Genomic DNA, 12,698 nt, shown 5'->3' with positions numbered 1-12,698 from the left:
CACCGATGCACCCACCACACAGCTCCACTATTGCACCCACCACCCAGCTCCACCGATGCACCCACCACACAGCTCCACAGATGCACCCACCACACAGCTCCACAGATGCACCCACCACACAGCTCCACCGATGCACCCACCACACAGCTCCACCGATGCACCCACCACACAGCTCCACCGATGCACCCACCACACAGCTCCACAGATGCACCCACCACACAGCTCCACAGATGCACCCACCACCCAGCTCTACCGATGCACCCACCACATAGCTCCTCTGATGCACCCACCACCCAGCTCCACCGATGCACCCACAACACAGCTCCACCAACACAGCTCCACCGATGCACCCACCACAGAGCTCCACTGATGCAACCACCACACAGCTCCACCGACACAGCTCCATCGATGCACCCACCACACAGCTCCACTGATGCAACCACCGCACAGCTCCACCGACACAGCTCCACCGATGCACACACCACAGAGCTCCACAGATGACCCCACCACACAGCTCCACTGATGCACCCAAGACACAGCTCCACAGAGGTACCCACCACACAGCTCCACAGATGCACCCACCACCCAGCTCCACCGATGCACCCACCACACAGCTCCACTGATGCACCCACCACCCAGCTCCACTGATGCACCCACCACACAGCTCCACTGATGCTCCAACTAAGCTCCACCAATGCACCCACCACACAGCTCCACCAATGCACCCACTCAGCTCCACCGATGCACCCACCACACAGCTTCACCGATGCACCCACCACAGAGCTCCACTGAGGCACCCACCACACAGCTCCACCGATGCACCCACCACACAGCTCCACCAATGCACCTCCCAACAGCTCCACCAATGCACCCACCACACAGCTCCACCGAGGCACCCACCACACAGCTCCACGGATGCACCCACCACACAACTCCACTTATGCACCCACCACACAGCTCCACCGAGGCAGCCACCACACAGCTCCACCGACACAGCTCCACCGATGCACCCACCACCCAGCTCCACCGATGCACCCACCACACACCTCCACCGACACAGCTCCACCGATGCACCCACCACACAGCTTCACTGATGCACCCACCAGACAGCTCCACCGAGGCACCCACCACACAGCTCCACCGATGCACCCACCACACAGCTCCACTGATGCACCCACCACACAGCTCCATCAATGCACTCACCACACAGCTCCCCCGAGGCAACCCCTATACAGCTCCACTGAGGCACCCACCACACAGCTCCACAGATACACCCACCACACAGCTCCACAGATGCACCCACCACACAGCTCCACAGAAGCACCCACCACACAGCTCCACGATACACCCACCACACAGCTCCGCCGATGCACCCACCACACAGCTCCGCCGAGGCACCCACCACACAGCTCCGCCGAGGCATCCACCACACAACTCCGCTGAGGCACCCACCACACAGCTCCACCGATGCACCCACCACACAGCTCCACTGATGCACCAACTAAGCTCCACCGATGCACCCACCATACAGCTCCACAGAAGCACCCACCACACAGCTCCAGGATACACCCACCACACAGCTCCACAGATGCACCCACCACACAGCTCCACAGAAGCACCCACCACACAGCTCCACGATACACCCACCACACAGCTCCGCCGATGCACCCACCACACAGCTCCGCCGAGGCACCCAACACACAGCTCCGCCGAGGCACCCACCACACAACTCCGCTGAGGCACCCACCACACAGCTCCACCGATGCACCCACCACACAGCTCCACTGATGCACCAACTAAGCTCCACCGATGCACCCACCACACAGCTGCACCAATGCACCCACTAAGCTCCACCGATGCACCCACCACACAGCTCCACCGATGCACCCACCACACAGCTCCACTGATGCACCCACCACCCAGCTCCACCGATGCACCCACCACACAGCTCAACCTACACAGCTCCACCGATGCACCCACCACACAGCTCCACCAATGCACCCACCACACAGCTCCACAGACACAGCTCCACCGATGCACCCACCACACAGCTCAGCCGAGGCACCCACCACACAGCTCCACCGATGCACCCACCACACAGCTCCACTGATGCACCAACTAAGCTCCACCAATGCACCCACTAAGCTCCACCGATGCACCCACCACACAGATCCACCGATGCACCTACCACACAGCTCCACTGATGCACCCACCACCCAGCCTCACTGATGCACCCACCACACAGCTCCACCTACACAGCTCCACCGATGCACCCACCACCCAGCTCCACCGATGCATCCACTCCACAGCTCCACCGACACAGCTCCACCAATGCACCCACCACACAGCTCCACTGATGCACCCACCACAGAGCTCCACCGATGCACCCACCACACAGCTCCACTGATGCTCCAACTAAGCTCAACCAATGCACCCACTAAGCTCCACCGATGCACCCACCACACAGCTTCACCGATGCACCCACCACAGAGCTCCACCGAGGCACCCACCACACAGCTCCAGCGATGCACCCACCACACAGCTCCACCACTGCACCCACCACACAGCTCCACCGATGCACCCACCACACAGCTCCGCCGAGGCACCCACCACACAGCTCCACCGATGCACCCACCACACAGCTCCACTGATGCTCCAACTAAGCTCCACCAATGCACCCACCAAACAGCTCCACCAATGCACACACCACTCAGCGCAACCACAGCATCACTCAGCACCACCACAGCATCACTCAGCGCAACCACAGCATCACTCAGCGCAACCACAGCATCCCTCAGCGCAACCACAACATCACTCAGCGCAACCACAGCATCACTGGTTCAAATATGTTCTTTCAATGTTTCAAGCTGTTTTCAAGCTTTCACGCTTTATTACAAATCACAAAAAGATATTAATATTTCATTTCTGTTCTTGGATTTTCGTCACAATAAAAAACACTGAACATAATCTTCACAAAAGTTATTTACAAAAGTTTAAGCTATTGCCATTACAAATTAAATAAATTATTTAAGTATTAATTATTTTAAAAAATTAAAAGCCATTGTTATTTGTAATATCAATACATCTAAGTCACGTAAATACAAAGCATGTTGCATTACAAATGCTATAGGTGTCACATTTGCGAAAGTTATAACTATTGGCATTGTAAATGACAAAGCTAATAATTTAGCTATTTAAAAAACAAAACACATAAATAAAAAAAAATCATTTATAAGACCAATAGCTCAAACTTTCCTAATACGAGCTCTATTGCATTTCCAATGCTTGTTGCTTTGTGTCTCCCTGTGCCCCCGTTTTTACCTGTGTCCCCTTTGCTTTTTGTGACGCCCTCCCACTCCCCCATTTGTGGTTTCCCACCGCTGCGTCCCCGCCCCCCTGCATTCCCATTCGCCACCGCGCTCTCGCCTCCCAGCTGCTCCTCCCTCCCACATCCCCTCTTATGGAGGCTGCCCAGCGGGCACGCCGCTGGTGCTCCGAGGGCGCGCCTAAGGCCAGGACCCCTGGCCCCTTCGAACGCCTCGACGCCTGCCTCTGCTACAACTCCAAAAAAATACAAACGTATGGTATCCCAAATGGTATTATTTGAAGACAGTTAAAGAGGATATTTTATAAACATTATCAGAAAGAAAATAAGGAGAGTCTTTCGTAGTTTTAAATGCTCATGGCATCATATTTATCTAGAACAAAGAATGGGCAAGTTACTGTTGTAGCAGCACTGTAATTAAACAAATAATACAACCCTAATTGTACTTGGTGCTCTAATTGTGCAAGTGATATACACGGTGGCGACGCAAGTGACAATGTGATCAGCATAAACGGCGCATGGTGACTGGTGCATAAATATATACAGTGAGTAGATTAAACAATATGGTTCCAGCTGAATTGTGGAGTTTGGTTCTACTTTGGGCTGGCTGTAGTTTGGACGAACCACATTGTGTGTTGTGCCTATGATTGTGCTGAGTGGTCGACGGCGTTTCGATCCTCTTTAGTCAGGATTTTCATCAGGACTGGGTTGAGTTGTCAACAGTGCTGTACATGGGGGATAAAAAAGGGGGGGTTTAGGGGAAGTTTTCGGGGGAAGTTTGATGAAGGCGCAAGTGTGGTGGGCACGAGTTGTGTTAATGGTATAAAAGGAAACGCTAGTACTCAGTGGGAACTGGAGCATGTGTGATCGAAAATAGGACATGTGCTGTAGGTCATGAATGGATGAAAAGAGGTTGGGTTAAGGAGGCAAGGTGCTAGGAGCATGCTGGGCTTGCGTTAACGAATATGACTATGACTCCAGTACCCTCCACACACTAAAAACTGGACGATCACGCACCTGCTGCCTGGCCACCCTGAAGTGCACCAAAGGACCCTTCTCCTGCCGGAACTACAGCTTCACCAGCATCCAGCCCACCAACCCGACCAACAAGGAACCCAACTTCCTCAGATGCATCCTGCTCAACACCAGCTCTGCCCGCAAACACGCCGTTGAACTCTGGGACCAACTCGACAACAACGCCCCAGGCGTCGCCTTCCTGACAGAGACCTGGCTGACCCCCTCCTCTGCACCTGATATCGCCATAGCCATTCTGGAAGGTTACAAGATCACCCTCAAGGACTGCCGCAACGGAATAGGAGGAGGAATTGCCATTGTCTACAGAAACACCCTCAGCACCGCCGAACACCTGCACTTCCAGATCCACACCGACTCCAACACCACCCTGAGAGGCACGCTCATCTACAGACCCCCCGAACCCCGACCGTAGTTCAGCGACTTCATCAGCACACACGCCCTCGCCTCCATGGACTACATCCTCCTCGGGGACCTGAACTTCCACCTCGAGAACAACGATGACACCAATTCCTCCACCCTGATCGACAACCTCGGACTCCTACAACCCGTCACAACACCCACTCACTCTGCCGGCCACACGCTTGATCCCATATTCTTAGCAAGCACCCACCTTTTTTTCGACCGCACCACCAAACTCCACTGGACCGACCAACGCTGAATCCGCTTCACCTTCCAGAAACCCACCACACAACACTGCACCCAGCAGATGCCGCGCCGCAGCTGGGGCAAGATCACCGAGGACCAGCTAACCGTCGCCCTCTCCCACAGCCCACCCGTGGACCCGACCAACCCCGACGTCGCAGCCTGCAGCCTCAGACAATGGATCAATGACTGCGCCAACACCCTCGTCCCGCTCAAGACACCCCCCAACACCCACACCAGCAAGAGAGCTAGCTGGTTCATCGAAGACCTCCAGGCCTCCAAGCAGACCAGATTTTTCAAATAACTACATGTATCTCAATGGGGATATCCAAAAAATGTGACATGGATCCGGCCCTCCAGGACCGGTTTGGAGACCCCTGCCGTAAAGCTACACAGCCCACAGGAACGCCGACACCACAAACTCATCAGATCCGCCATAAGAACCGCCTTCAGAAACCGCATAGACAACTACGCACACAACAGAAAGAACACTTCAGCATTGTGAAGGAACTCTCCAACCCCAGCTCCAACACCAACAACATCCAACTGTCACAAGACCTGTGCGACTCACTGGCCACCTTCTTCCATCGCAAGATAGCAGACATCCACCACAGCTTCGATGCCGCCACACCCCCAGCAACCGCCGACACCCCCTCCCACGACCACCGCCCGCACCAACCGCCTGCTCGCCTGGACCAACATCAACGACGATGACACCATCAAGATCATGAACACCATACACTCCGGATGCCCGGAAGACCCCTGCCCACACCACATCTTCAACAAAGGCAGCAGCACCATCGCACTCCACCTCCAGGAATCCATCAACATCTCCTTTGTGACAACGACCGTCCCGGAGAGCTGAAAGCACGCAGAGATCAACGCCCTACTAAAGAAACCCAAGGCGGACCCCAAGGAACTCAAGAACTTCCGACCCATCTCCCTGCTCCCGTTCCCTGCGAAGGTCATCGAAAAGGCCGTCAACAAACAACTGACCAGCTTCTTCGAAGAGAACAACATCCTGGACCCGTCCCAGTCTGGGTTCCCAGCAACCACAGCACCGAAACTGCCCTCATCGCCGCCAATGACGACATCAGGATCCTGCTTGACAATGGAGAAACCGCAGCCCTCATCCTCCTAGACCTGTCAGCCGCTTTCGACACTGTCTGGCACTGCGCACTAAGAGCACGCCTCCACGACGCCGGAATCCAAGAGAAGGCCCTGGACTGGACCACCTCCTTCCACACCGGGAGAACCCAGAGCGTCCGCCTCCCCCCCTTCATCCACCAAGATCATCTGCGGCATAGCCCAAGGCTCATCCCTCAGCCCAAAGTTGTTCAACGTCTACATGGCACTGCTCGCCCGCGTCGCCTGACAGCACGACCTAAACATAATCTCCTACACCGACGACACTCAGCTGATCCTCTCGCTCACCAAGGACCCCCACACCCCCAAAACCAACCGCCACGAAGGACTGAAGGCCATCGCCGACTGGACTCCTGGTGGTGACGGCAGCTTGTTTCTGGTCCAGGGAAGGCATGGCTTGGCAGTTCAGGCTGGACTGTTCCCATGAGGCACAGGGTCAGAATGATTTGCATATGGCCACTTCTGAACTGGGGTGGTGTGGAGTGCAGAAAACGATGGATTTAGGCCCAGATCTCTGTACTGGGGTGAATGTATGACATTGTTCTGCATTCTGTCCATCAACTGTGGTTTTGCATTTGTCACCCCGAGTGGCATGGGTATAATCAGACGTGAGTCCCATGCTCTCCACACCACTGGATTCAAGCAAGCCGGGCTGAAGACGGCTGGAATGCCAGAAACCGGTCCTCGGAAGCTTGCTTCTGGTCCAGGGAAGGCATGGCTTGGCAGCTCGGGCTGGACTGTTCCCATGAGGCACAGGGTCAGACTGATTTGCTTATGGCCATGTCTGAACTGGGGTGGTGTGGAGTGCAAAAAAACGATGATGGATTTAGGTCCAGATCTCTGTACCGGGGTGAATGTATGACATTGTTCTGCATTCTGTCCATCAACTGTGGTTTTTGCATTTGTCACCCCGAGTGGGATGGGTATGCTCAGACGTGAGTCCCATGCTCTCCACACCACTGGATTCAAGCAAGCCGAGCTGAAGACGGCTGGAATGCCAGAAACCGGTCCTCGGAAGCTTGTTTCTGGTCCAGGGAAGGCATGGCTTGGCAGTTCGGGCTGGACTGTTCCCATGAGGCACAGGGTCAGACTGATTTGCATATGGCCATGTCTGAACTGGGGTGGTGTGGAGTGCAAAAAAACGATGGATTTAGGCCCAGATCTCTGTACTGGGGTGAATGTATGACATTGTTCTGCATTCTGTCCATCAACTGTGGTTTTTGCAGGTGACGGCACTAGGAGCACCCACCAACCACGCACGAAAACTAGGCGTCATCCTCGACTGCTTTAAAACCCTTTGCATACCTTGCAGGATCTTCAAGTGGATCCCCACCAAAACTAGAAGGACGGTCACCCAGGCCCTCATCAGCAGTAGGCTGGACTATGGCAACGCACTCTACGCAGGAGCCCCAGCCAAACTCCTGAAACGGCTCCAATGCCTCCAGAATGACTCTGCACGCCTGTTCCTCGACATCCCCCGCCACAGCCACATCACACCCCACCTGAAGGAGCACTGGCTCCCCATCAACAAGAGGATAACCTTCAAGCTCCTCACCCACGCACACAAGGCACTCCATGACACCGGACCAGCGTACATCAACAGCCGGCTCAGCCGCTACACCCCCACCCGCTAGCTCCGCTCCACAGACCGTGCCCTCGCCACCGCCCCCCTCATCTGAAGAGGGACCGCCGGCGGCAGATCCTTCTCCGACCTCACCGCCAAGATGTGGAACACCCTCCCCATCCGCCTACGGCAGACCGAAGACCTCCTGACCTTCAGGAGACTCCTCAAAACCTGGCTCTTCGAACAGTAGCAGCGCTCCCCCCCCCCCCCACCCCCCCCCCTAGCGCTTGAGACCCTCATGGGTATGTAGTGCGCTTTACAAATGCTATGATTGATTCCAACCACTGGCGCAGAACAGGACCATGTCCATGAGGTTGCTATGGCAGCCCCGAACAGAACCTTTGACCCCCAACTGAATTGTAACTATGAGAGACTCAAATTAAGACAGGCAAAACAAAAAATGGTGAGTAATGGGCTGTTTTCCCGCAAGACTAAGGAAGCTAGCAGTGTGAAAGATTATCCAGTGAAACAAGTTTGGACCGCAATCATACAGGGCTGTCGCCCATCAGAGTTAAGACAGCTCATCCTAAAACGATGCCATGTTGCTGGTGGCACAGTTGCATGGTTTAGCAAAAAACAGGGCAGAAGAAATTAAATCTGCCCTGGCTCATGTGAACATCAAGGCAGCCTATGAGATTGAGAAGGAAATGGTGGATGCGGTAAGACCAAACCCCATGCCAAGTCTGAGACTTCAGGACCACTTGTAATGGTCTATTATGTTTTGGGTGTTTTCAACAGTATGTTAAACACCTGTCATGGTATCCCCACAGTCTGCAGCAGGTGTATGAGGTCAGCCCTGGAGGTCTTACTTAAAAAGCCAGGTCTTCAGATTCTTGCAAAAGTCAAGAAAAGAGAAGGAACCTCTGATGTGTTGTGGGAAGTCATTCCAGGCTTTAGGAGTCAGGTACTAGAAGGAGCGTCCCCATCTCAGCTTTTGAGCCCCCATGGGGTGAATGCTAATGAGAATCTGGCAGAGCAGAGGTGCCTGGAAGGTTTGTGGAGACAAATGCGGCTGTTGAGGTAGGCAGGTCCTGTGTTGTGAATTGCTTTGTTGTTGAGGGTGAGGAGTCTGAAGTGTGCACACTTATGTATCGGGAGCCATTTTAGTTCCCTGAGGTGTGGAGTCATGTGGACTCGGTATTGGAGGCTGAGGACTAGACTGGCTAATATGTTTTGGATGGTCTGCAACCTTCTAGTGAACTGGTTGGTTATCCCTGCGTACAGTGTTGCTATATTCCATTATGCTAAAGGAGGACCAATTGTCTTTGTTACTATTTTTCAATACTAACAGAGTCTTGAAAGATTCTGAAGTAGGAAGGAATTTACTGAGAAACTTGATGTGCACAATTGATCCTCCCAGGGCTTTAAGTGGGCAGGGTCTCACCGGTGCTGAGCGCCCACAGTTTTTCAAAGGGGGCCGCGAAAAGGGTCTTTATCGGGCTCTGTTTTGTGCCCTGGTCCGTTTTTTTCCGGACTGCAGTGACAGCAGGCACATCTATGTGCGCTGCTCACTTCTCACTGGTGGAGAAGTTACGGCATGACGTCACACCGGGTGAGGGTAGCAGGGGAATGGAAATCTTTTAAAGAGAGTCATTTTCTCTCTGGATTTCCCTTTTTGAGACTCAGGAGCAGCAACATTGTTGTGGTGTCACCAGGACTTTCAATATTATAGATAAGCCATAGTTGCTGCTTATTTATCTTATGCAACTAACAACAATTGACAAAGCCAATAGTCTTGACTTGTTGAAGGTTTGAGGTTTCTGGTTGTATCATATACCTGGATGCAATGACAGAAACAGTAAAATACAAGTCGGGCGGCACACTATGCTAAGCAAAGATTTTTAGCTTATGTGTTTTTAAGCCTCACCCTTAATTACATTGGCCACGCCGCATTGAGAGACCCCTCGGTTTTTAATACCACTTAAAGCCCTGGGTCCTCCTGACGTAACACACACCCGGAGGATTGGGGCTTGGCCGAGGGAATAAATAAGTGGGGTAGATGCTGATCACACCGTAACTCTTGAGGAACACTCTCCTGGAACATAACGCAGATACGGGTTTACATTATTTGATTGAAAATACTGGATTAGTGCACAGGCTGGCGGCCACAGATATTAGGAGTCCGAGAGATATTTGGTCTTATTAATATATGGTGAACTACTTGTGTCTATAATATACCTGAATTGCCCTGAGAAACTCAGTGGTATACTCCCCACAGAAGAAACATGTGTTGGCCACAGTATACTTTTGGATGTGTAACAAGACTGAAAATAAAGTGGAAAACATATCGACTACAATATATTTGTGGACATTCATAAATTGGACATGTACTCAGGATAACGTTTTTACATACTGATCACTGTAGTCTGTTCCCACCCCACAGATCTCACTGAGTGTGGTTTGTAGCAGGATGGTTGTGGCCTAAACAAAGACTGCCACAGCTAGTTAGTGCTCACATACCTTTCTAAATTCTAGGCTACACGCGGATTATATGAAACAAACAGGAACGTGTCTGGTGCCACTGACAATGGAGCTAGTCATCGACTACATCAGCACACAATTTGACAACTTACCTCGTCTGCATCCAGCCTCGATGTTTCATGACGGTCTAAAGATTTCTTTACGCTCATCTCTCAAAGTAATCCAAATTAAAGTTCGGTTTCTGATAACTCGCTGAAAAGAGGCGTTTGTTATTTAAATCCTTGCCAGGTAAATATTTCCACACTGTTTAAAGGGCCGCCTCTGTTGTACTGTCACTACACTACGCAAGTTCCAAGTCAGAAACACTGATCGGCGAGGCCTGCTCAGAGTCAGGGGGGCAGGTACAAGAGTCGAGTACAGGGACCGGTTTTATTAAAATTGGTTTACAAAACATTTCTGCTGCTCTGTCAAACAGTAAGGTATGAAACCATACTTTTAGTGGAGGCTGAGGGACAGTGCAGAACTCGAGGCTGTTACATCTTTGAGAAGACGTCGGGTTTCCTCGAAAAGTAATACATTATGGTTGATACAGTCCTAAGAAACTCTTCTTAGAAAGATACTGTATGTAAGAGGCGTCTCTGAGTTCACGCCTGCGCAGAAGATTAGATTGGAAGTGCGTGCATGCTGCAGAGACCAGTGTCTCGCCTCTGAGAATGAGAGATGCGAGTTCGCTCTTAACACCACGTCTTACAGCTGAACATGAGCGATTCCTGTTGAGCTAAATCTGATTTTCTACAAAGATCAGAGTCCGATAGCAAAAAATGATTCGCTCTAAGGATCGTTAAATGCAAGGTCTTGGTGACGGGACTTTTTTCCATTCTGTGCAATTTTAAAGGATCTTTGCTGATCTGTTCTATATCTCTTCACCTCCGAACAGCTTGCACCCTCGACACTGAAAAACAAAGATGAAAACTAGAAAAGAGATTTCCCAGCGGAAGTCAGACCAAGTGAGTGTCACTGTAGCATCATATATGATTTCGCAGGCATTTACAGTCAGCAAATGTTTTTGAACCTTCGATTATAGCTTTATATATTTTTATTGTGGATGTCTTTATAGCACAAACCCCTATGCAGCTGTAGTGAGTTGTATTTAGCACGGTAAAGCTAACTACACACCAAAAGAAAAATGTCCAGAGCGCAGGGGTGGCAGGATACTAGGAAAAGGGCGATAACCAATCGATGCAGTCATTGCATCAATTTCATGCACTGATAATGGCTCGCGACTGTTTTCGTGCTGAAATTGCAGACAGTGACCAGCTGCATACAAGTCAGAATGAGTGCCGCCCTGTAAGGGACAATGAAGTCCTAATTACTAGGCGCAAAATGAACTCCCGACTGACCACTATTGTCCTTGTTGGGCCTCATCAGTGCAGCATCAGTCTTCTGGGCGCTTATCAGTGAAGTGATCTCAGCCTCATTATGCCTTGACCAAGAGGTACAGCTTGAGGTGTGGCGCAGCTCGAGTCTTATGGCAGACTAAGGTCAGGATCAGTCTTTAAATGCATGTCAATAATGGCTATTTTGACAGTCTTGATTCATTGTATTCTCGATGCAAAGTCAAAGTTTTTTGTTGAACTTCTTTCCTAGCGGGGAAGAGCCAGGGCTGTCGGTTAGGGAGAGGGGATGTGTAAGCCAGTCGTTGCGCGATGACAGGTGGCTGCCAGGCAGAAACGTGTGAGTCACGTAATTGAGTTTGGGAATGCACGGTTGAGGTAGAGGATTTTTAGGAGGCTCTTGAATTTTGGAAAGGAGGGGGTAGTTCTGATGTCCACGGGGATGGAGTTCCAGATTTTAGTAACGTTGCCTGCAAAAGTGCGGGCTGCAGTTTTTTCTTTGCACGTTTTCAGGGGGGATGAGTAGGAGGGAGTTGGAACTTCTGAGACTTCTGTACTGGCCGGCTTTCTTGAGCTTAGAGGCTAGATATTCTGGTTTCTCTGTGTGCAGGGCATTGTGTGTAAGGCAGGCAGTTCTGAAGCTGGCACGCATATCCACTGGGAGCCATTTTAGATCTCTGAGTGCGGGAGATATGTGATCGACTTTTTTTACTCCGGAGACCATTCTGGCAGCTGCATTGAGGATAGTTTTGAGTAGTGCTAGGTGGCAGAGAGCTGTACCGGAGAGGACTGCGTTCCCATAGTCCAGTCTAGACAACACCAGTGATTGAGTGGCTTGTTTGAGGTCCCCAGGTGGAATGTGGGGTTTGATTTTGTTGAGGAGCTTCAGATTGAGGAAGGCGCTCTTAGCGGAATTCTTGATGTGGTTAGTTATTGATAATTTGTGGTCAAGGTTGATTCCAAGTGATTTTACCGAGTTAGTCAGGGTGAGATTTCCATTGAGAGCATCGATTGCTTTCACCCATTAAATGATTTGCGGGGTTTCCTCCTTGTTAGAGATGAGGAGGATCTAGGTTTTTTCTTGATTGAGTTTAAGGTGGTTCGTTGCTAG

The 12,698-nt window shown here is 51.6% G+C and overlaps 2 protein-coding genes across 4 annotated transcripts in view; one reads left to right on the top strand and one right to left on the bottom strand.

Annotated features, from left to right (window-relative positions):
- Positions 1-10,527, bottom strand: part of LOC147712287 (uncharacterized) — a 215,507-nt gene extending 204,980 nt beyond the window's left edge. The window contains exon 1 of the mRNA XM_086923018.1: positions 10,346-10,527. Coding sequence (XP_086779144.1) covers positions 10,346-10,402 — 57 coding nt within the window. The 5' untranslated portion in view covers positions 10,403-10,527. The remainder of the gene's footprint in view (positions 1-10,345) is intronic.
- A 381-nt stretch (positions 10,528-10,908) lies between these two features.
- The window catches only part of LOC147712286 (uncharacterized), an 88,698-nt gene continuing 86,908 nt past the window's right edge, over positions 10,909-12,698 (top strand). For all 3 annotated transcript variants that reach the window (XM_086923017.1, XM_086923016.1, XM_086923015.1), the window contains exon 1: positions 10,909-11,200. In XM_086923017.1, the coding sequence (XP_086779143.1) occupies positions 11,159-11,200 (42 nt within the window). In that variant the 5' untranslated portion in view covers positions 10,909-11,158. The remainder of the gene's footprint in view (positions 11,201-12,698) is intronic.

Source organism: Lissotriton vulgaris, chromosome 5 (genome assembly GCF_964263255.1).
Source record: "Lissotriton vulgaris chromosome 5, aLisVul1.2, whole genome shotgun sequence".
NCBI lineage: Eukaryota > Metazoa > Chordata > Amphibia > Caudata > Salamandridae > Lissotriton > Lissotriton vulgaris.
Note: the sequence above shows the minus strand (reverse complement) of the source record. Positions and strands in the feature narration are given on the sequence as shown.